Raw genomic sequence first — 25,602 nt, 5'->3', positions numbered from 1 at the left:
CAGCTCCACAGTGGTGGCCAAGAGGTTATTGGATCCTTAGTTTAACCATGTATCTCACACACATACACAGACGCACACACACATTTACTACAGCACACTGAAAAAGCTAAATATGAGATCAGACCTTGATGAGGAAGATAGGAATGGGTGGAAGAATGGGAAGAAAAGTGCAGTGGTCTGGTGATGCAAAGTGGCAGGCTATTAACTCCTTCTACAGTTTCTCCCACTGACAAGTTTGTTTTTGTTGCATTGTAATTTCCACAATTACTTGTGCTTACATCATCTGGGGCCTCTTATGCAGTATATGTGTGTAGAATGTGAGTGTTGGGCTTCATTAATTATGAATGATGAATAATGCTGGTTTGGCAAGCAGGGTAGGGTTTCTATAGCTAGCTGTAGCCGGTCTGACGTAGAGATTTTGGTTGCAAGCGAGTGTGTGTTTGCATTTGTTTCTAACCTGTCAGTGTAATGTGCGTCCCGGTGCTGCGGCAGACCCTGCTTGCGTCTCTGGCTGGATGAAGAGGAGCTGCCCGCAGAAGGCAGATGAGCTTCTAAGGCCGCTGGATTCCTAACCGCTGCAGCCAACGCCTCCTGGCGAGCACGCAGCAAGTCTGAATAGGGAGAGAAACGGGACAAAACAGGGAAAGTACAGTGGAGAGAGAGAGATGGGAAGATACAAGTTGACATGATAAAGATGATGAAGGATTAAGTTGAGGAAAGAAGAGAGGAAAAAAGCAAATGAGAGGCAAGGAGTGAAGGGGAGACAGACAGGGGAGGATAAAAACAAATTTAGTATCAAGCTTCTCACAGTAATATATTAACAGAACCTCAGCTTTGCACTTTGTATTTTTATATAGAAAATCCTACTGACTTTACATTTCACCAGCTTGGAGTTGATGGCTTATGTTGAGTGTTGCATATTAGCTATAAGCGCGTGGCAAAACCTCAGAAGTGAGGCATACTTTAAAAAGTTTGTTGTCCTGTCATGTAAATGAGCTGGTAGCTTATAAAAACACCCAATAAGTAATTTTTTTTGTTAATACTGGAAATTATTGTTGTGCGTTTTCTTATCCCCATGTTACATCCATATACACATTCAGACACACATGACCACATAAGCAAACACACACTGAGGATAAACAAAAGCATTCATTTTGGAAGGGGTGCATGCAATTAGCACAGAGTGCTAAGTCCGTCTGTCACCCTTTGGATTCAAAACTCGTTTTAACCCTCCCCACCTCTGCCAACACCATGCCTTCTCCCTCTATCTCTGCTTGCCCCCTCTCTCCACCTTCTGCCCTCTACCACTCGCCTCATTCCATCCATTCCATCGCTCATCCCCTTCCATCCCTGTTCCAGCAACGGGTCTCTCTCTCGCAGGAGAAGAGGCCTCATCATTATCAGCCAGGCCAGGCCACACCAGGAGACATGGCTTCTAATGAGAGAAAAATCCATGCTGCTCTCTCTCTTCCCCCTCTCTCTGCCTCAATCTATCTATCCTCTCTACGCTTCCCCTCCTCCCCCTCTTTTTTAATTAGACAGATCCCTCGGGAGCTAGGGGCCATTTCCGCCGCCGGTACGGGTGTGACGTGTGTTTGTGTGCGTCTGTGTGATTTAGGTGCTTGCATGTGCAAGCTTGACTGTGTGTGTACGTGTGTGTGTGTGTGTGTGTGTGTGTGTGTGTGTGTGTGTGTGTGTGTGTGTGTGTGTGTGTGTGTGTGTGTGTGTGTGTGTGTGTGTGTGTGTGTGTGTGTGCTGAAGCAGCTGAGCGGGCGCCGGGTGGGGGGGTTGAAGCGACAGATATTAATGCGGCCTAGCTCCGGTGTATCGATCTGTTTGCTGCGCCAGGCCGCAGGGGACTCGGCTGGCTGCAGACAAGGGTCTGTGTGTGTTTGTCTGTGTGTGTGTGTGTGTGTGTGTGTGTGTGTGTGTGTGTGTGTGTGTGTGTGTGTGTGTGAGGGTAAGGGGGTTGGGGGGTTGTGAGAGATAAGGGAGGGATCAGAGGGAATTGGAGCCACAGAGCGCACACACAAACACACGCACGCAGTCTGTTGTGCAATACATAGTTTAGGGGTGACAGGGTGGAAGAGTTGACCTCTATGAGTTGTCTGTAGTCACAATCCCACCTCGCCAATTATTTTGTATGACTGGGTCAGTTGAAGTGATTTAGTATTTCTCTTCCATAAAGTTTGGGGACTTCCGAGGGACAGATTTGAAAAAAGAATGTTAGAGATTGATGCTGCGGAGCCCAAAATATACTGACTATATTGCAGTCAAAATGTAAGAAAGCCTCACTTTGGGCAGTAGACCTTAATTACTTGAGCTCTTAAAACACTGTAACCTACATTTCCCATAATGCAACTAAACAGCATATTTCACTATTCTCCCTGCCTTGTGTGTCTTTTTTAAGATTATTTTGGGGGCTTTATTGCCATTATTTGATAGGACAGCTAGGTGAGAGACGAAGACATGCAGGAAACCGTCACAAGTTGGATTCAAACCCTGGGCCTCTACGTTGAGGCATACACCTTGCGATATATATGCATCTGCTCTACCCACTGAGCCAACTTGGCCACTTGTGTGTCACTTTAAATCCCAGTTTGTAACTGTTTCCACAGACTGGGTAATACTGTGATTATTAAATTGACTTTAACCAGACTCAAAACCAGAAAAATACTGAGGAAAGGGACTGTTGGTTTTTTATTAAAGGGGCTACCGGAAGAGTTATGGGATCTTCAGTCAAAAGAGACTTCACCCTCATTTGGCCATGCAATACATTTTTCTATGACTCTCCCAAATGATTGGGATAAAAGGCACAACCTTCCCCACTAATTTTTTGATTCTTTAATGTACTGGTTTACACTTGCAACATTGTGCTGATTGTCATTGTTTTTTTTGTTTATGTTCTTTACAACCTCAACACCAACTTAACCTTTGCGTTCTCATCTTACACATCCCACTCCACTCTTATGGTGGGAAATTTCAGTAGTTTTGCTCACTAACATTGTTGTGGAAACACACTTAGCATGGAAACTAAATGCACACTTCCCACATCACTGCATTATTTCAAATATTATGTTTCTCCTCTAGTAAGTCCCCCTACAGGTCGTCTCATTGGAACTACAACTGGAAACGTATCACATTGTTCGTCAGCTATTACTATGTTTACGTCTAAGAGTTTTTTTTATGTAAGACATCAACTATGTGGGGCTCAAATACGGGCCGTTTCACAATAATTGATGGCAAATTTGGTCAGACTGTGTTGGATTTCCGAAGCTCCACAGTCTGACGTGACAGCCGGCCTGTGCCTGCCGGGGTCGCTGGCATGCCGGCCAGCCTGTCTACCGTCACAGACCCCGCTGTGAGCTGGCTGGAGCTCTCTCAGGAGCGTCGTGCACAAGAGGCGTTTATTTTCCCAAATGTTTGTCTAAATAACTCAACACACATATCCATTACAAGATTAACTGGAACCTGTGGATTTTCAAAGTTCTAATGCTCCACAATTATGGAGCAGGGAGAGGTGAGGGAGAACGTCTGACAGGGAAGAAAGATACCCGTCTCCCTTTGGGCCCTGACTTTGATGTATAGTCAGTTGGGTGACCCTTTAAACCCAAACAACACAAGCTGGATAAAACAGTTGAAATTCAAATGTATCTTCATACATTCTCTGTCTATTTCTTAATTTCTCTTATACCCTTCTCTTTTTATCCTGTGCTTGTTTGTAAAGCTTCACTCAAACCCCAAAAAATATTTCGCTCCCCCCCGCTCCCCCCCCACTCCCCCCCACGCACACAATCTCTCTAATTCTCTTTCATGTGAAAGGAGAAGAGCAGGGTCACATGGACCTCTACCCTTCTGTGTGTGTGTGTGTGTGTGTGTGTGTGTGCGCATGCAGAGTAGATACTCGGATTCAGAATTTCCCCCTCTAAAAATCTTGGTGTTGCAGCTGCTGGAACACAAGCGGAGAGTCCCATCATCTGCAAATTAGAGTCCTAATTAAGGACACACACACACACACACACACACACACACACACACACACACACACACCTCTTCCCTGCAGGAGTTATTTCAGGAGATCCCAGTTTACCACTTGGGCCGATCCCGCTTATCCCTCTTTTGTGCCATCCCATTTTTCTCCCCGCCATCATTCCTGGTATTGGGCCTAAATCCCCTCAGTTAAGCTGGGGTTTTCTTCGTGTGAGAATGTAGTGGAGCGCCGCACTGATGCAGCTTGGTCGGCCTTGTAATGGCTTTAGCGGACTGGCAGGTACACAAAAAACGGCATCCATCTGCTAAAGCGCACCAAACCCCAGAAAATGAAGCATCTTTTCAGAAAGAGGTATTCAGCCTGTATCTTAGACTTAGCAATAGTATTATATACTTTGACCAATCACATGCTGGAGTTTTCAGTCTCATTGGGATGATGATAATGATGAAGAGATGTTGTGTACAGTTTCATGTTTCAAATCAGACTAAACTACAGTGGACAAAACAGAAGCAAGCCTATTCCATTCCACCCCTCCCTTCACTTTCATCTGGATATCAACCCCCACCTCTTTTTGTCCTTTCCTCTCTCCCTCACTCTCCTTTCATCATATGAAGAGGGAGGGAAAGTCCTCCTAGCTATTTCTACAATACTGCCACCCCTCCACCCCCAATTCTAGCCCCCCACTCCCCTTCCCTACTCTTCTTTTGCCCATCAGGTCCAGAGAGAACCTCTCAAACAACACCTTGCACCTACACATTCATACACACATCCACACACATTCACACAGAGGTCCTCCTCACCCCTGCCTCTTTCACGTACACACACTTTAATTTTCTGTACCCGGCACTTCAAACACATGAAAGGATCCTCTGCGGGGACCAAGGCTAAAGGGAAAGTTGGAGGTGGGGGTAAGGAAAAGGAGGAGGAGGAGGAGGGGAAAGGATATAAAAGCAGTGCTTGAGATGGAGATGTGAAGGAGAGATGGTGGTAGTGGTGGTGGTGGTGGTGGGGGGGCCCAAGGGGGATGGAAAAGGGGGTCACAGGGCCCCCATCAGACCAGGTCAATGTCAAGGGGCTCTCGCTGAAGTGATTCACGTCAGCCTCTCAAGAGACAGCTGTCCCTCTGTCCCACCTCCTATACTGTTTGAGTGTCAGTTTCAAGCTCTGACTGTTAATTGGAGAAAGACAGAATGTGAAGGTAGTGTTTTAATAAGTTTTTACATTAACGCGCAAGCGGTTAGACAAAGGGAGTTGCCAGGTGAGGAAGAAAAGGAATATTAGTAAAACACCAAAGGCTTGGCTGTCGGGGAGCATTGGCAAAGCTGCGATGCCCATGGCTCATCATCCGCTTAGAGGATCTTAAACACACAAATACAACAGGGAATGTAAACACATATGTCGCTAAGAGGAAAACGTTGGGAAATCTTACCATGAAGTTGTGTTTTAAATTGTAGTTGTATTTAAGTGTGTGACCTGAGCATCATTAATAAACCCTAAACTTGTATGTATGTTTTTTTTTTCCTTCTTGCTCTGGGGGCAGTTATTTAATCACTCTTACCTCATCTCTTTTCCTCCCTCATTTCATTTGACCATTTTTCTTTTCAATATTTTTTTGTACTGTATTCCTGGTTTCTCTTTACCTCTCTCTTCTTCTTCTGCACATAAAAAGCTTTTAAGTGTAGCGTGAAAGAGGAATGCATGTGTGCAGGATAAAGGACAGTGTGGAAGCTATCAAACAATTTGGAATGTGGAAGTGAAGAAAGGGAGCGATTGGGTCTGTTTTGCGCCAGAGCGTCTGTTTCATACCAGCAAGGTTTCTGGGAAAGGAAGCCAGCGATCAGACTGCACCCTAGGCCATAAAACCCCCACAATGCACTGCATCTTCCCTCTAACTCTTCTAAGACACAGGGAAAAGGCAATTAAAGCATTTATAGGCTTCGTCCCCTAGATTTGCAGCCAGCAATTAAAAATCATTACTAATCAAATAAAAATAAAAGTAGCTCAAACTACAATTCAGCCGGGGCATCGATTGGATTTATGCTACTGTGAAAGAGCTCATAATGACTGGTAGGACCTAATGTTACATTCTTTACAAAAGTGTGAGAAAAGGGTAAAACTTAATGGCAGCCACAGTTAAATGAATGTAAAGCCAACTTATAAAATCCAATGGAGGCACTTTTTCTCATTTTCTTTTTTCCCCTATCAAACTACAATTCTCGCTAGTTGAAACCAGTAACTTTTTTCTGACTGTAGAAATTTAGAAAAACTGGGACACACTGCTGGTTTCCAGGGTGTTGGGAGATTTAGAGGGTTGGCAGGCGGCCAATAAGAGCTCCTGGATCAATTGCAGTGTTGATGCATGCAAAGCCTTGTGGGTGTTGTTAACAACGGAAAGCCATGGTGGTCAGAAATCACCCTGAGTGACACTTTGACACGGGGTGGGCAAGCGTTGCAAATAGAAATGTCAGTTGTCTCCATGGCTGGGGTTTAACAATGGCAGGAGTGTGGCAAACCTTAACATGGTACGCTGAACACAGTGCTACACTCTGGGGTTAGAAAGTAGTATTGCATCACGGTGACTTGGTGACAGATGACGGAAGAGGTGTTTTTTTATAGAAGCTGGTGAAGTGCTTCCAAACAAAACTCTTATAGTTTAAATCTAAAGTTATTTCAAAGTTAAAAAATAAAAAATAAAATAAAAGGTATCTTAAGATCTTTCATGAGTCAATTCTTACTATTAGAGTGGGAAGCGCTATTCATTAATAGCACTTTGTAAGGTGTAACAAAAATTTTTTTTTTTTTAAGATTATTATTGTTTTGGGGGGCATTTTAGGCGTTTAATTCCACAGGACAGATGATGACATGAAAGGGGAGCGAGAAGGGGAATGACATGCAGCAAAGAGCCGCAGGTCAAAATTGAACCAGCAGCCACTGCATCAAGGAGTAAACCTCTATATATGTGCGCCTGCTCTACCAACTGAGCTCACCCGGCCACACAAGATAACTTTGACAATAACTGATGACAGTGAGAATGATAATTGCACACACACCTACAAAAACAGAGCCTGTGGACTGACCGTGGCCCGGCAGAACCATGCTGCTCGCCAGCTGGAAGAGCCGTTGCTGCTGATCCTCATAGGACCCTTGCTCGCTGAGCGCTGACATCATGCGCCTGTAGTGCTCCTCCGGGCTCATGTGGCCGTGGCTGCCGCCTGCCTCCACCACCGGGCTCTGGGAGTTCTCTGAAGAGAGGAGACACTTATATCATGACCAATCGCTGATAAATACTAACTTAAAACAGCAAGCTCTGAACCTCTATGAAGCTATTACCTGTGTACATTCAATGTACAATATGTTGTACATTGAACTATCTTCTCAGCATTTGATTAAATAATTACGTGTTCATCCACGTCTACATTTCTCTCCATGTCAGTCATGATTGTGAGGAATTTGCCTCAAGCTCATGCTCAACGCATCAAATTTACTACGTAGCTTTAAACAGCACCCAGACGTCACACATTTGGAAAGTTTGTAGTTGAATACCCAATACGTTCTGAACAGTGTCTATGCTTAAACACCAACATTTCATTTGAGCAATTCTGAGAGGTACCTACGGGTACACAATTTGAAGGGAAGGAATGTATTGTTTGTTTGTTTTTTAAGTTTGGGTTATATTATAGCTGTAGTTTTATGATGAAAACTCATTCTTATGTATTTCAAAAAATAAATAAATAAATAAAAACATCAGAAAATGCCATCCTGACACATTGCCATTGTAAAAAGCAGAGAGCAAAAGATTACCCAGATATCATTTTATAAACCTTCTATCTAGTATTGTTCTGATGATTATGGCCCTCTCTAAAAGGAATGCTTCCTCAAATATTAGCTAGAAAACGTGCTTGTACACAGAATATTCATTCAGATGACAGTACTGAATAACTGGCAACCTCACATACAGCCCGGCATTGTTAATGGTCTGAGTCCGACACTAGCACCAGAAAGCACAGCAGTAACCACGGAGTAACGATTGCATACTGTAGGGTGATAAGGTTAAATAGGGCGTGGTTTATTGTACTGTATTTTGACTTTTTTAATGCAGACTACATAAAAAAGACTCACCTTCTTTCATAATGTGTGTATGGGCATATAGAACTGCTGTGTTTAAGGTGTTGTGAAGATGATATGGTGTATGATATCTATCCAGCTGTCGGTCCACACACTTAATCTCTCTCCCTGACCTCCCTCCTCCCTCTTGCTGTCAATAGTAACATGATCTAAGGTAAGGGTGGTGGGGGATATGGGGAGTTGGTTTGGGAGTTAGGGGAGGGAGAAAGAGGATGAGGAGGAGGGAGAAGCAGAGGAAAGCAGGGGTTATTTTTACCACCCTCCTTCTTATTGAAACCTGAGCCTGGCCCCGGGCAGGCGAGCAGGAGTGGCGCTGAGGAGCGGAGGTGGGTTGGAGGTGCGGGTGGTGGGGGCGTGGAGGAGCAAGCACGCAAGCATCTCTGTCTCCACCGCCAAGCTCCAGCTAATCCACCCAAGGTCCTCAAGTGTATGTGTTTGTGAGTATGTGTGCACGCGCAACTGTCTGAAGTTTTCTCGCGCTCTAAACACAGCAGGGGGTGCCGACTTTGCAACAGAAAGAAAAACAGACATCATTTACACAGCGGCATCCAATCTCTCCGGCTCCATACCTACGCTACCCTCTTTGTCTCTCTCACTCAAGCTATTTTTCCACCTGCATTGGTCATTAAAGGATAATGTCTGTCGCCAAACTAGGAGGCAAGAAAATATGCATAGAAACACACATACAGGTGCAGAGTCAGGGTTTGAGTGTGTACAGAGCTCAAGGTTAAGACACAGGATCAGCAGTGTTTTGAAATGGCTTAAGTGCACTTCTCTTATAACTGTCTCCCTTATACAAATATACAGCAAGAAATGTATGCAAAACGTGCACACATACACACACACACAGACACACACACACAAACACACACACACACACACAAACACACACACACACACACACACACACACGGTTGTGTCTAAGTAAGACTATAATGACACAAAGGAAGATGCTCCAGGCAGGGCTGCTGTGAGTCAAAGGTCACCCAGAGGGCAAAGGTCAACGGTCAGCTTGGAGTTGTCAAATAATCGGAGCTATTTGTGCCACCGTATGTGTGCTGATAATGTTGTTTGGCTTACACATGCTCCTGGCGTGTGTGTACAGTATATGCATGTTGTTCAGGTGTCTCCAGAGATGAGACTTGATGTGTGGTGAGCTGCCCTTGGTTTTGCGGTTTGGCCTGCTATATAATGCATCAGTCAGGAAGTCCTCATCAGGAGCCCAGAGGGACAGTCCCGGTGCCTGTGCCGTCTCTATGCCAGGCGCCTGGTTTCACGCCACATGAGGGAGATATGAATAATAGAGGACAGCAACCGGATTGCAGCATTACAGAGGGGCATTGGATTGCCAACGTTGCCTTCTTAAGATCTGTTATTTATGTTGTTTTTATGACATATAGAGAGCAGATGAAAAGGTAACAAAAAGTTGTATATTAATCAGCTGCAAAAATTAAATGATTCAATCTACAGGGGCTACTATTAAAGCTATTTTATCATTTACATATCATATTATTGAATGTGCTGCTTTTGGAGGATCAGAAATAACCACCAATGTTCTGTCTTCCTGTTAAAGCATCAGTTTGTTTTGGGACTATTTTCTATGGCAGATGTAGTCTCAATAAAAACTGTTGAAAGCAAGCTTTTTAAATTCAATCAATTCAAATCAATTTTTTGAGCACCACAAATTGGTGGTGCTCAAAACATCCACGGTATTGGGGTAGCAGCAGAATCTCACAGACAAAAATTTGCAAGTAAAACTAAAACTGTCTTCATGGTTCCATACTACATATTATAACATTATTTTGATTTTAAATTAAAAAACAAAAAGATCAAAATAAGCTTTCAATTTTGACTATCAAAATCAGAAGCAGGGGAGAATTTTCTTTCTGAAGATATCAGTTGGAGAAACAGAACTGGAAAATCCTCCTGCTTCGAAAATCTCAAACTGTTGATGTAAAGTAACCTTCTGCTATCTCGTGGCCCCTATTGGGGCATTGCCATTACTGCGGAAAAGAAATGTTTGAATCGAAAGTCAAATTGAATCATGGAGAATTGTAAAATCCTTATTCCACAACATTAAATGTATGTGAGAAAATACATTGTTTTGGAAATTTGGAAATTTCCCTAACGTGTGCGTGCATGTGTGCGTGCGTGCATGTGTGCTTGCATGCGTGCATATGCAACTGTCAGTGTGTAAGAAAGAGAAATGGAAGTGTTTCTTTAAGTATGTGGCATATTGAGACAGTGTGTGTGTTTGTGTGTGTGTGTGTGTGTGTGTGTGTGTGTTTGTGTACGTGCGTGCGTGCGTGCGTGTGTGAGTGTGTGTGGGTGTGTGCAAGGCAGTGTACATGCGTTCCGTGTCTCCCTCTTTACTCTGCAGCTTCCATCTTTTCACGTTTACTTTAACACTTAGCCATCCTGTCTTCTTCCTACAATGTTAACTTGTTTCCTTATAGAAAATGCACATCCAAGCACATCTGTAATGTACACACAAATACAAATACTCTACGTGGTCCTACCTTTGGGGGATACGCTTCGAGACTTCTTGTCAGAGGGACAGTCACTGCTGCTGTTAGGAGAGAAGCTTCTTCTCTTCCCTAGAAGGTCATCTGTGAACACACAATAAGAGAAAGAGCCGTCTGTAAAAAGACCTGAAGTAAAAGCTTGATATTGCCGCTCTGCTCTATGCCTACCTGTATACAAGGCGGCTGCTTTAGAAATGCAGAGTTAGAAGAGAGTGTGAAAAGGAGCCAAAGAGAAAGACAAAGTGATAGGTGGAGAAAAGGAGAGAAACAGAGTGAGTGAAGCCAGCCACGGGCGTCTGGAGATGTGCCTGTTCTGTCAGATATGAGAGGTGGCTTGCAACGCTGTGAATGACAGATCTGCCCGGTTTATTCGTGTGTGTATGTGTGTGTGTGTGTGTGTGTGTGTGTGTGTGTCTATTTGAAGGAGGACAAGGGTTCTGTCTTTCTGTGTCTCCTCCAACGTGTCTTTCCAACTGTCTGTTCTCAAGTGTTTTCACTGTTCTTCCTCTCTCTTTTCTTTTCTTTCTTCTCTTTATCCAGATGTTGGCACAAAAGTGTCTGACTGAACTAAAGTGCATGAGAGCCTCTCAGCTGCTTGGGAAATCCCTCTCAGCTTACATTATGTCTTTATCATGTTTTTACTTTTACTTTTACTCCCTTCTCTCTGGTTGTTATCCTCCCCTCATAAACACACTTCTGATCTTCTTGTCTAATTTCTCCATCTGCTTCCTTCTCTTTCTCATCTAAGTGTGTTAGAAACCACCTCCTATTAACATCCTCCCTGCCGTCGTTTCTCTTTCTTCGTTCTCCCCCTACCTCCTCTCCTTCCACCAAAGAGGAGCATCTAGTGTACAATTACAGCACCCCCTACTGCCTCCTCCTCCTCTCCTCCCCTCTCATCCCTGTGTTCCTTCCCGCCCAATCGCCTCACCCCCACCCCCCTCTAACACACCTCAAATCAATACGGGCCTAATCAGAGAGAGAGGGGATGCAGAGCACATCGCACGCAGCGCTGGCAGGAAGGAAAAAGCTGTTTGTCATAGCTCTATCTCTCTCTCTCTCTCTCTTTATACTTCTATCTCATGCACCTCTCTTTTTCTCTGACTCTGTTTCTTCCTCTACACAGAAATCCAAGAAACCAAAAGCAACTGCTTTCCTCTTTTCTCTTTCTATCAAACAAAATTTAGCAATTTCTGTCATGTGTCCACCTATGATATTATTGTTACCTTAGCAACGGGCAGACAGCCATCAATAGAGGAGCGAAGCTGTAGTGGAGGCTGACCTTTAACCCTAACCTATCAACCAAACTTATGCTCTTTCTTCTCTTTAACGAGACACAGACAAGGAGGGGAAAGAGACAGAAAAACATTAAGACAGGACTCAGGACTCAGAGGATTTTGTTGGGCTGCTGAAAGAGCCCCGGTGTTGATGAGAGGGCGAGCGAGCAAACGAGAGGGTGAGGGGGGTGGTTCACTAATGATCCAGTGTTTGATGTTGCCTCTCAGGTCCTGAGGAGATCCACTCCTTTTACCCCATACCATCTTTAGAAGACAGTGTGGAAGTGTGTGGGGTGTGTGTGTGTGTGTGTATGTGGGAGGGGGGGGGGCTAATGGACAAGTGCATGCACGCACACATGCATGTCTTTCACAATTTCTACTTTTTCTGTCATCTCCTTTGTGATATGTCCTTCTGTTATTCTTTTCATTTTCATAACATGTTCAGTATATTTCATTCACTGGTCCTTTAAAAACGAAGAAGAAACACAAAAAGCTTTCCATCTATCCTATTAGTGGAATATTAACAAAGACAGCACCCCCATTAGTTAAACCCCCCTCTTCTATAAAAACACACTCACATGCACACACACAGACACATACACACACCAAGGGCCTCTCATGATCAAACACACGAGTCGTGTCTTGAGCCGACCTCACTCAAGACACTGCGTCTACTGAGCGACTGCCTGAGGGCCAGAGATTTGAGGGCGGAAAGCTTTTAAAGCCAATTAAATGGGGCTTCTTAGAGCACCGGCGCTCCCTTTTAATGCCAAACCCTGAGCTCTGCTAGTGTCTATGCTAACCCTTTTACTCCCACTATCATTGCTTACAGTCGAGGTTGCTACCCTGAGCATTTCCCTACCCCCTTAATATTCCTGAAGAATCAGTGGTTATAGAGTCAGGAGTTCACTGTAATGCAACTGTCAAAAGAGTGCAACACTTAAGTGTAAATAGCATTAGTTGCTCTGATATAGCTCTGTTTACTCCATTCCTGGTCAACAAACTTTTTTCCGACCACCAAATATTCTAGCCTCTGCCTCAGCTCATCCTTGCTAGAAAACCTCCTTGTCTGCTGTTCCTCCCACTGAGAGAAAAGGGGGATCAAAACAGAGGGACAGACAGAGAAAAAGGAAACAGCAGGACGTAAAACCATTTCTCTTCATGTGACACCACCAGGGCAAACCAACCGTCAGGCATTCCTCTTTCTTTCTTACTCTCTGATTTCCTCTCCTCCCTCAAACTTTAGTCCTCTTCCTTTCCACTCTCCATCCCATGGAGCGTGGTGACAGCTCAGACAGCCAGACTCCTTAATTCCTCTCTTACTCCGTTAATCTGTCATCTTTATCAGGCCGGGGAGGGGGGGCTGTGTGGAAAGAAGGGGGGGAGTGACAGGCGGGAACGTGGGGTGGGCCGCCATCCGCAGCCCCCCGATCAATCTCCACATTACAGCTGACAGAATGGTGCTAATAACTTATTGATCCCCCCTCCGTGCGCCGGGGCCTCCGCCGGCCCTGAAAGCCCTGCCATTGATTGGCTTACAGGCCGATGCAGCTGAGAGAGGGAGGGGAAGATGGGGGAGGAATTGGGGGGGAGAGATGGGGAGTGAGGCGCTTCTGCTCACGCCGAGGAGAGGATGCGTCACCTCTAATGTGTGTGAATGCACACACAGTAACACTGTTCCACTGTTTGTCATTTTCTGTCTTTTCAGCAGGAAGAGAGAAACGAAGGTGGAGAACGAAGAACACAACTAAAGAAGAAGAGAAAATCATGGGAAGAGAAGATTGGTACAGGTAGTCTACTGACTAAAATATATACGGTGAGGAAAATAAGTATTTGAACACCCTGCTATTTTGCAATTTCTCCCACTTGAAAATCATGGAGGGGTCTGAAATTGTCATCGTAGGTGCACGTCCACTGTGACAGACATAATCTAAAAAAAAAATCCAGAAATCACAATGTCGCAATCATTAGAAAATGGAAGAAGCTAAACATGTCAATCTCCCTCGGACTGGGGCTCCATGCAAGATCTCACCTAGTGGGGTCTCAATGATACTAAGAAACGTGAGAAATCAGCCCAGAACTACAAGGGAGGAGCTGGTCAATGACCTGAAAATGAGCTGGGACCACTGTTTCCAAGGTTACTGTTGGTTATACACTAAGACGTCATAGTTTGAAATCATGCTTGGCACGGAGGGTTCCCCTGCTTAAACCAGAACATGTTAAGGCCCGTGTAAGTTTGCCAATGACCATTTGGATGATCCAGAGGAGTCATGGGAGAAAGTCATGTGGTCAGATGAGACCAAAATAGAACCTTTTGGTCATAATTCCACTAACAGTGTTTGGAGAAAGAAGAATGATGAGTACAATCCAAAGAACACCATCCCTACTGTGAAGCATGGGGGTGGTAGCATCATGCTTTGGGGGTGTTTTTCTGCACATGGGACAGGGCGACTGCACTGTATTGAGGACAGGATGACCGGGGCCATGTATTGCGAGATTTTGGGGAACAACCTCCTTCCCTCAGTTAGAGCGTTGAAGATGGGTCGAGGCTGGGTCTTCCAACATGACAATGACCCAAAGCACACAGCCAGGATAACCAAGGAGTGGCTCTGTAAGAAGCATATCAAGGTTCTGGCGTGGCCTAGCCAGTCTCCAGACCTAAACCCAATAGAGAATATTTGGAGGGAGCTCAAACTCCGTGTTTATCAGCAACAGCCCAGAAACCTGACTGATCTAGAAAAGATCTGTGTAGAGGGATGGGCCAAAATCCCTTCTGCAGTGTGTGCAAACCTGGTGAAAAACTACAGGAAACGTATGCCCTCTGTAATTGCAAACAGTTAAAAATCATACATTGCGATTTCTGGATTTTTTTTTAGAGTAGATCTCTCACCTTGGACATGCACCTATGATGATAATTTCAGACCCCTCCATGATTTCTAAGTGGGAGAACTTGCAAAATAGCAGGGTGTTCAAATACTTATTTTCCTCACTATATATCTATGACATTGTCACATAACAAATTCCCCCTTTGCAATGCAGTATATCCAGTATACTGCAGGTTTGTAGGTTAACGAAGGTTAACCTGTAGGTTTAGTTTTTTTTGTATTACATGCAGTAATACAAAAAAAACTAAACCTACAGGCTATTTATGCATGATTTTATTTTTGTGGCTCTAAAGGATCTCTGTCAGGTCCGTACAGGTGGTGATGCACAAGATGTTTCCAGCAGCAGTAACAGTGGTTTGTTTAAAATAAGTCCCGGGCTGTGATACAATTATTAATTCATTTTAAGTAATTTTACTCTCGTGAAGCACTTTGTGACTTTGTTTTATAAAAAGCTCAATATAAACTTGAATAAACGTATGAAGTTATAAAGTTGTAAATTACTAATTACTTTCCTAATCAAGTCTTAATCAATGTAATTAAAAAATCCACGGCATTGTAAAAAAGGTTAAAGGAAAACCAAAATAATATACATTTTTAATCACCTGTGTTTTCTGCCATCATTTTTATTTTTATATTTCATTTATCTTCTTTCTTTGTCTAAACCTTATGTGTCTGTTATCCCAGTGTTCATTTGTCTCTCATTTGGTGAATTTCTATCTAAAACCAAAGTAACTTGATTCACCAGTTCACTAACTGATGTCAGTACTGAAAATGTGAGAATGCCATGTCAAGTGTTACTTAGCAATGCATTACTCTAAATATCAGGGATGAGCAGAAAAGAGTAATTTGACCAGAATAGAATATGTTAAATGAATGAATGTTGAGCACTGAAGATGGCAGCAACATGATAAACAAAAGAAACAGGACTTTCTGGATTTTAACATTAGTTTGGTTTCCCTTAAATGGTCTGAAAGGTAGAAAGATTATGTATTTTCACTAGTTACTTTTTATTTTTTCTATTTTTTTGGCACCTTAACAGAAGCATTAGCATTGCTTTATGAACAATAACCATGAAAAGCTATTTAGTTATGGCAGCACAATTACATACCAGAGCAGTGGGAACTTTTAAAATATTTACAACCCACGTTTCCCTTTTTGCTTCTGTATGACAAAGCTAATCAGCTATCAGAAATCCTGAAGTGTTTACTTTTGTTTCTATGCTAATTGTGTAATAACTAGTTGGTAATACTTTGAAAGCAATCCTCACTCACAATCAGTTTGAAAAAAAAGGTCTTGCACAAACACGACGGGCTGCAGACTCACACGCAAGCAAACATCTAAAACCATGAATTTAAAACCACACACGGAAAGGTGCACACACAAAAATGTGCTCAAGCCCAAAACCACTGCTACAACCCCCAACCACACGCACACCAACAGGCTGTAACTGCCTTTGGAAGTCTGAGTGCAGGGAGGAGCAGAGGAGAGAGAGAGAGAGAGAGAGGCAGTCCAAAACACCTTATCTGCCTGTTTGAGTCTCTGGTCTGACCGCAGAGCCACGGTTTACAGTCTCCACAGGCAGCCAGACTCTCAGCTTTGGCGCCCCTGCTCTCCCTCCTCCCTCCCCTCCACCTCTCACAGAGCCTCTGAATAGCCAGCGGCTGGGGAGTGAGAGAGCGAATAAGGGAGGGAAGGAGGAAGAAGAGAAGAGAAGGAGGGAGGCAGCCCTCCTGTCTGTCCCTCAGATTTAATTAGGGCCCACTCCGGCGCAGAGACGACCCGGCAAGCGTGCTTCCTTTTCCTTCTGACACACACACACACAAACACACACACACACACACACACACACACACACACACACACACAGAGCTGTCCGCCGCCACAGCTGCCGCCTGCCCTCCCCTGATACCACCCCAGCACTCATTCATCTCTATTTCCTCTGTCTCTCTATTGCCAAAATGTTTCTTCCATCACTGCATCTTTGTCTCTCTCTGTTGCAAACTATTCCTTTCTCTTATCCTTAATTTCTCTACTGTCTCTCAGATTCTCTCCCTCCAGAGATCATTGAACTACATTAAACACTTTTCAAGGATAAGTCAAATAGGATAGTTGACTGACAGAACAGAGTAAACCCAATATCATAGACAGAGGGCTGCGTTTACGGTCTCAAATAATCCACTGCTCTAAAGATTCGTACACATTGCACCAACCTATGTATTTGGAAGCAAATTTGAACCTGTGTTGATTTTGTGTGGGCATGCATCTTTGTAACTATGTGTTATTTGTGTGTAATTGTGTGTTTGTGAACGTCTGTGCGTCTAATTTCACTGGCAGACAGAATTAGAACCAGTGGCTGATCGGATTGGACTTGTTTACAGACACGGAGCGAGCGGCTTAGACAGCCTGTTAAATCTCCCTTAAATGCTCAAACCGGCAGATTTTAGGGTCTTGGACCCCCCTTGGCGTAGGCCACACTGGGCTCACCCCTTCCTCCTTCAACCCCCACCCACCCACTTCTATCCCCTTGTGTCTTCCTCCATTAAGATAAATACTCAGGGCTCTGATTTCTCCATTAAGTTTAGCGGCTGATTAGGCCGTTATTTGGGTGGAAATCCGTCCCAAACTGGGATTTAAGACACTGGCGGGGGCCGGCTGTCGAGCAGTCTAATACCCTCCACCTTCCACCCACACTGCCTGATATCACAAGCACCGTATGGACAATTAATCTGGCAGACAGAGGAGATGAGCACACAGAGAGAGGGTATGGAGGTGTTGGGTCTGGACTGATTATGGCACTAGCTGTGCTTCTGGTGAATAGTTTAAGAATAGACAGGGTCAATCCCAGGGCAACAATGGAGCAAGGGTATGGTCCTCACTGATAAAAAGACAACTCATTATTTAATTAGGGAGAGAATATATGTGTTTTGAACATGTTTAGACTTTCTGATGGAATGTATTCAATGTAGCTGATGCTCTTTCCATAAAAAGTCAAACGTCAGCCGATATTAGAACAGATTCTAACTATTATAGCTTACATTGATATATATTGCTATAATTCATATGAAATTTACTTACATGTAGGAGAGCATTGAGAAAAGACCTCCTGGCAGACATTTTTATGTGGAAAAAATAATACAAGAGCCTACAACAACATTGGAATATATTGTAAAATCTGTGTCACCTTCAGAGTTGAGTCAAATTGCATACTCCTCCACAAAACTAAAGACCTAAGTGTAACTTATTTACTATTTTAAAACAAAAGAAAATATAACATGTTTAATGTGCAATAATATGAGTATGTTTGGGTTGCTTCTAAATCATTTTCAACTTCAATCATAGCTTGTTGGTAAACAGCACACGGCACAAACATATGTCATGAAAATAGGTACAACTAACCCATTGTGGCAGAAACACCCAGGTCGATCGCTGAATAGTGATATCCACAGAGGCTGTTTTACAAACGTGTCTTTGATGTCGGCACAATATCCTCAAACAAGCTACTTGACAAATAGCTGTGATTAAATGCTGTCTGTGTTCTGTCTGTAAGCTGTACGAAAAGCCCATGCACACCATGGTTCCTCTGCTCACATGAAACTGGATTAATAGCAAACAAAGCTATTTATTCAGAAGTAATTTAAAACAGGGGGTTTAACAAAAGATCCTGGAGTGCGACAGAGAATGTGGGAAGAACATTAAGTAATCAACTTGAGAGTGACCTTCAGGAATTAGTAATAAGCTTATGTTAAAGTCCACCAAATCATTCAAATTAGGGTAAATTAAATGAGTAATGGAATGTGTACATATGTTGCAGGAGATGCACAAGGGGATATTTCATTAGCCGGGATTCAAAGTAAGAAAGGGGGAAAGAATAAAAAGGAAAGAAAAAGAAAGAAGACTTCCTGACAAAACTTTAAGCGCGCGCTCACACACACACACACACACTGACACACACACACACACACACACAATCTCCTACCTGTGTGTCCAGTACTGGAGTTGTGGTCAGAGGCTGATTGGCCCTCGGGCATGCCGTGCTGTCTGGTGTGGTGCAGGTTGGAAATGATTGTAGAGAGGTCACTGTCACGACTGAAAGACACACACAAATACACACAAAGAAAAGAAAGGATAAACACATTTAAAATGCAGCCCCAAATAAACTTAATTCCACAACGCAATCCAAACAGGTGCGTGATAGCGCAACTCATAAATTATTACTATTTCACACACTACTTACCACAGAAATCTCCCATCTAGACATCTCTCTAAAATGCATAGCTCCACACAGAGTCAGCAGCTACAAGTGGCTGTCAACTGCCTCTTAGCTCTGAGGTGTGTAATACACTCTGACAGACTACCGCATCCAGCACTTTTGGGTCTCATCCCTACTCATCTTCCACACGCTAAGATGTATTAACGAACATATTCACAACTCGTACGTAGTTTAGAAGCTTAAAACGTGATTATGGCTTTTTTTAAACCGGGCCACTATTTGTTGTTTTAGAGAAATATGCAATTGAATTATTTGAAAAGACAGATGATGAACAATATAGCCATCAAGCCATAAACAGGTCTTACTTACTAATGAGGAATGTAATAGCTAAAAGACAGCACAAGGACTCTGTTATGTGACACTGGGCTTTAGGTTGTCTTTTCTATTGTCGTACCTACACTGTAACAGGAGGTCCTTCACACCAGGTAACTGTCCACAGGGGTCTCTCAAACTGCCCTTCCTTTCAGCACCCAAAGGAGAAGCAGGAGAAGGGTCTACAGATTAGGCCTATCTGGTTGGAGCCACTCTGGCCTTCCAAAGGCTCCACCAGCCGCCTTTCTAACCTCGCCAAACCAGTACACCCAAACAACTATTTCATTTACAATCTGATTACCATCCTGATCACATTAAATGGCATAATGATGGGAAATTGGCGCTTGGAGTTAGAGGGGAGCATAGCAGCCATGCAGTATAGTCACAATGTAATGGCAAACAGCTTGTAGGGTAGGAGAGGTAAAGGGCTGAATATATTTGTTAGGATACATTCTAAATATCATTTATTGTTGAATGACTGTGACACAAATGCTGCATGAAAGAGAGTTCCAAAAAAGAATAGGAAACGTCATGTTCTCTATCATTTTTTCCACAAAATAGGCCTAAAAACATGCAGTATTTATACATGTCAGATTGATGGCATCAGCATCCTCTCGTGTCAGCGGGAATCTTGCTTTTAGGCTTAACTGGCAACTTTATTGAAAGCAGAATCGTCCATGAAGGGGGTCTGGTATGACAAAGCAAGCACAGTTTATGGGACAGAAGCAGTGAATGGTTCTTAGCTGCCACCACTATGACGAGGCCACACTGTTTGCGGCTGCTGGATTTGGGTTTTTACAGTCCCATGATTACAGGCTCCTGCTGTAATGTCAGGCTGTCGGTCGCCAAGCTGTTTTCCACACGCTAACAGAAAAGATGAAGGAAAGTGTGGAGGGCCTAATGCTGGCCATGCTGGCCATGCTAGCTTCACCAGTCACCTTTCAGTCACAGATAACTAATGACTCAGAAAACAGACAAAACAATCACCCCTGGTTGCTAGGCAAGGAGGTGCTTGATTGGACTGTGACTGCAAACTTTTTAGACTAATGATTTTTTTTAGAGTGTAACTTGCTAAAATGAGTAGCAATTTGTGTCTTAGAGCCCAATGGTTTTCTTCAACAATAAAAGAAATGCATTTCTTTTTTTAAATAGTGCTTAAAATCCTATACTGTAATAATCTATCTGCATCACCCAGTGACAACAGAACACACATAACACAGACTGCAGTTACATGTCCCACGGTGAGAAACTGCAGGCCAATCCATCAACCAGCTAGCTGCATTATAACACCACCCTCTGTCCATCATTTAAAGTGATCATGATAATGCCATCCTGAACTTCTCAGAGAGGTGATGGGATTATTATCCCGTGGCGAAGTGGCCGCTATAAGCCATTAAGGCAAGGACATTGTTAGTGGGGTAATTAGCGCATTTTTCCTGAGCTGTCCCGCCTCAGCTTGGGCTAATGAGGGCCTAGCCCTATCCCCACCCACCTCTGCCCTCCCTCAACCCCCTCTCACATTCTTTCTCTGGGTAGAGGCAAGGTCATACTCAAGCCGTAGAAGATGAAGAGGGAGGGGGGGGTGTTTAAAACCCAGTCACCTGAGTCAGCGCTCCCTAAGGAGCTCCTGAGGCCGGGGTTAGCTGGGAAGGACGGGGGCCTTGAAGACAATGGAGAGGAGTTGTATGTGGCTGTTGGACCTGATAGCAAAGAAGGACATGAGCTGCCTTCTTATCACCCAGGTATGCCGGAGACAATCATCTCATCCTCAGCTCATCCCTAAACTGGTCAACACACACTTTTCATCTCCAGCCACAGGACAGACACACTGACCCAGACATTGGGATGACTAATATGTGTTAATAATCAACATCTGTCATGGATACTACTGGAATCCAACATTACTGAATGAGGCCACAATCTGTGTAACTAATCAAATTTGTACTAGGGCTGGCTATTAATTTAAAGTTTTAGATATTGGTACCAGAGTTGAGGTGCTCATACCAAAACAATACGTTTTTCATTATCTAAGTTTGGGGAAATTTAACATGTTTTAACCGCTTATTTAATCTGTAGTAAATGAAGTTTGCCTAAAGTTTATAACTGTTTTAGGTAGGGACATATCAGATTAAAGAATAGGAAAGGGAAAAGACCAAGAATCTGATGAAGCAGTTGAGGAATTGTGGAATGTAGTTAAATCATCCTGGGCTGCACTACCTGTTCACAAGTGCCAGAAGTTGGTTGACTCCATGCAACACAGATGTGAAGCAGGTCTCAGAAATAATGGTTATGCAACTAAATATTAGTGCAATGATTCAAAGTAAAGCAAACCCTTGAGTCATTTTTCAGTTTATATAGTAAATGTTTGAGTTTGCTAATGATAATGCCAATAACTGCCTAACATTGCTTTTTCTTCAATCTGTAAAGGTATAACACAAACTTCCTCAATTTTGGTCATGCTTTGATTTGGAATTGAATGTGCAGTGTTCCCAATGCATTTTTTTTTTAATTAAAAGCTAGTCTGAGGATTTTGAGCATTATTCACTTTTTTAAACACACTGCTATTTATTTAGAACACAACTGTATTGTTGAAACATGAGTTCCCATAAAACCACATAAAAAATGCCATTGAAAAAAACGATGCCATAGAAAAAAATGATGTCTGTCAGATCAATTGTTAGCAGTCTTTCTTCTGTTAAGAAAAGGTTGTGGTCCCTTCTACCATTACAATAGACGTTACTATTCAAAATGGTCCAAACAACATGAAAAAACTCATCTCTTGGCAAAGGCTGTCGACTCAGTATAAATGCCCAGTAGTGACCTGCTGTGGCATTGGCACACAGAGCTGAGGTGGCGGGGCTGGAGGTCACAGCGTGAGCTGGCAGAAGCTGGCAGCCCAGGCACTCTGACGCCATGTCTCACACCACCACTGGGAAAGTGCTGACAGACAGACAGCAGGGATGTGAAGGTGGAGGAGGAGAAACAGAGAGCGAGAGAAAGAGACAGGTCACCAGCGCTGTGTAACATCTGGTGCTTGCAGGTATACTGTGTAACCTCCTCTGCTGTCAAGACAAAAGCCCAAAGAACACACACTCTACCTGCGAAGGTGGCCCACAGCAACATTCAAATACTAACAGGCAATATGTAATATTAAACAACCACAGCACGGTAAGATATGGACTTGGGCAACATGCTGAGAAAAAAAGGAATGAGTAAAGTTTCTCTGATGCGCTGCAGGAAAAACAATATATTGCAAGTCTTTTATTTAGGAAATACCTATGCTTTAGGCACGTTAAGCTTAAAGCAGGAATATGGCTTTTTTACGTAAACACTTCTGTTTTGTCTGATTCCTACGAGCAATGGCAATACAATTATCATGCTGTTCACAGTTGGATCAAAAGGCAACCCGCAACTGGGAAATCTGCAAGCAGAGGGGGGTGATGAATAAATACAGAAATAGATACATAAATAAGTAAGAGTAGCCTGGCTTCACTTGGGCTTCACTTCTCCTTGTTTTTCCTCTGCTGTATAGACTGACATGAGGGCGATAAAGCAGCCAAGGGAGGAAAAGTACAATGGAAATAGAATACGGTAAGTCCACCATGTTGATGAAAAACTAAAATGATCCGTTGCCTTAACAGTGTGATGTGTGATCTTTTGAGCTTTCAAAGAGCACACTGTTGTACTGTAGATAATGTATGAAAGGCCAAAACACTTATTGAATATATTCAGCTGATTACAACATACTGTTTGACAGAACATGAATGGTAAACATTGTGTTCTTTACATGTGGAAATGATGAGCCTCCCGCTTCAAACCCAAGCCAAATCTGGGACTAAATTGCTGGAACACTGCTGACCATCTTTTAGTTGATCCTGTGTTTTGATAAGAAGTTAACAGACAAAACACAGCTCTATGTGGAAACAACAAACGTCTCGCTGCTAGCCAACACCCAATCAACTATTAAATTGCTGTAACTCTGTTGCCATGGTAAACGCGTGTAAACAAGGCCAAAAATTGTTTAAGTGGAAAAATCCTCTAGAAAGCTATAAAAACCTCCAAGCTCACTAATTAGTGCTTTAGCGGAAAGCCATTTCCAGTAATTTCACGCTGTCAGTAACCTCTTACTGGCATTAGGAAATGACACAATTGCTCAATAAAGCCAGAGGACAAAATGTCAAAAGAAATAGGCTTACAGTAGCTGAATCAGCATCAGTAGCCCTTTCCCAATTCCCAGTTTGTGCATCCCAGATTCCTCTTCTTGATTCCTCTCCTTAAGTCTTGGTCCCGCCCACAGGAGATTCAAGCCAATGAGTCAAGGAAGAGACTTGAGGAGAGAGGAGTCGAGGCGACAGGCATTTAACAAACACAAGACATCTCTGCCTTAGGGGAGTCTTTAAAAGCAACGTCAATTAAATATGACGTGGGGCACAACTACATCAGCTGTTCATTGTGTTTTCATACACTGTATTTTATGTTCTCTGTCAGAGAAGCAGAAGTGTTCATGACAACTTCTTTAGTTTCTTTGAAGTCAATTCACAAAGTGGCTAAATGTGATAAGAATGTACGGGGTCAGACACTTTAATTTGTTGTATTTAACACACACACACACACACACACACACACACACACACACACACACACTTATAATACCCTTTATACTGTATAGCCTACACACAAATGCACTATAAATGCATCTATTATTGTGGATCAGCTCTTCATCCGAATCTGCCTGTAAGCTTTACATCTTCCACCTTCCCCCCACCTGAATGAATTATTTTTTATTTAGAAACCCACGTGGACATTTCACTACCCTTCGGCAGTCCCTTACATTGATTTTTAAATGATGTATTAATATCAAAATATTTTCTATAACGAGTTACTGTTAGGATTAGAAAGGCTGATTCTTAAAGTTTCCATAAGTGCAGTAATGCCAATACAGCTGATATCGTCGGACAATTAAGCAGCAAAACTAATTGTAGTTATCTAGATTATGCGGATAATGTGACTTTAAAATATTGGAGCATCCTTTTGGGGAGGGGGGGAGGGGTTGTTTGTTTGTTTGTTTGTGTTTGTTCTTGTTCTTGTAAACTGTATAAACTTGACAGAGGAAACAGAACTAGACCCCTGAAATAATCCTAATGAAGTAAAGTTGCTGTTTTTCGAGCGTCTCTCCAGATGCACTTACAAATGAAACTGTCCATGCGACAGCAGCTCTGTCTCTCATATCATAAATATGAGCCAACGCTGCTCCATGAAAAGATCTGTATTCATACAGAGAGGTGGGCTGGAAACTGAAACAACACTGATAGTAAGTAATATGAGATTCTTCTAAAAGTTTATCAACTTAAGCTTCTGTTTGCTTCTAATTTCACTAATCAGCCTCCTATCAGCATAAACCTGCAGCAATCACACTATAGTTGTTTCTCAATGAGCACCAACACTGCCTCAACATTTCACTGGGGTCTGCATAATCAAGCGGACAACAGTTCAAGGCAATAACCAGTTCTATCAAAACTACGCCCACAATGACTCCAACTTCAAGACAAAGATGCTGGTCCAAAACCAATTAGATGAATTTGTAGGTTATGTTGAATTCAGTATTTTGCTTGTTTTAATCAGCTTTACTCCCTGCTGAGTGGATAAGCACAAGACAAGATGGCGCTTATATGAGGAGGCCCAGTGGTAGCCTTCGACAGTCCGACCATGTTGAACCAAACAACTTGGTATGTTTTATACTTTTTAGAAGGCAGCATTTGCATATGAAAGTGATCAAGTAGCAAATGGCCTCATGCATGATTGAAAAACAGTGAAATTGCCTTTGTTTGTTATGGTGAATGTTAATAATGGGCAGGATGTTTTTTTTCTACAACAAGGCGAAGGCTGAACGGCAGACGTCAGCGGGTGTAACTTATAAAATCCACGGTAGTTGCCGGGTAATTACCCAGACTCTCAGTCAGCACTTTTCAATCAAAGGCTTGTTATCTACGGCCAACTGAAACAAACACTAAGGTAGGCTTTGTTTTGCCCTTGAGTAAGACATTAAAATCAGATGTTAACGCTATCAAATATTTAGTCCCTGAGATGAAATCTATAAATCAGTGTTAACAAAAGTCAGACACAAACAATCTGCAGCACTGATACCAAGGGAATACACTACGGTGATAACAAAACTACATTTGTTTCTACCTTTCAGTTCCTTTGCGTTTCACTGGAG

The 25,602-nt window shown here is 43.0% G+C and overlaps 1 protein-coding gene and 1 long non-coding RNA gene across 6 annotated transcripts in view; one reads left to right on the top strand and one right to left on the bottom strand.

Moving 5' to 3' along the window:
* The window catches only part of samd11 (sterile alpha motif domain containing 11), an 88,947-nt gene that overhangs the window by 11,888 nt on the left and 51,457 nt on the right, over nucleotides 1-25,602 (bottom strand). For 4 of the 5 annotated variants that reach the window (XM_034877992.1, XM_034877988.1, XM_034877990.1 and 1 more), the window contains exons 4-7: nucleotides 18,780-18,889; nucleotides 10,636-10,725; nucleotides 7,042-7,233; nucleotides 458-611 (exon numbers count right to left, since the gene is read on the bottom strand). In XM_034877992.1, the coding sequence (XP_034733883.1) occupies nucleotides 458-611; nucleotides 7,042-7,233; nucleotides 10,636-10,725; nucleotides 18,780-18,889 (546 nt within the window). The remainder of the gene's footprint in view (nucleotides 1-457; nucleotides 612-7,041; nucleotides 7,234-10,635; nucleotides 10,726-18,779; nucleotides 18,890-25,602) is intronic. The other variant, XM_034877989.1, reaches the window with a different exon arrangement.
* Nucleotides 3,186-25,296, top strand: LOC117948378. Its single transcript, XR_004657424.1, has 4 exons — nucleotides 3,186-3,473; nucleotides 9,076-9,090; nucleotides 13,696-13,702; nucleotides 25,287-25,296. It is a non-coding gene; the product is annotated as an uncharacterized LOC117948378 (long non-coding RNA).

The sequence above is a fragment of the Etheostoma cragini genome, chromosome 7, assembly GCF_013103735.1.
Source record: "Etheostoma cragini isolate CJK2018 chromosome 7, CSU_Ecrag_1.0, whole genome shotgun sequence".
Taxonomy (NCBI): Eukaryota; Metazoa; Chordata; class Actinopteri; order Perciformes; family Percidae; genus Etheostoma; species Etheostoma cragini.
The sequence above is the reverse complement of the archived record's forward strand: the minus strand, read 5'-3'. Positions and strand labels throughout refer to the sequence as shown.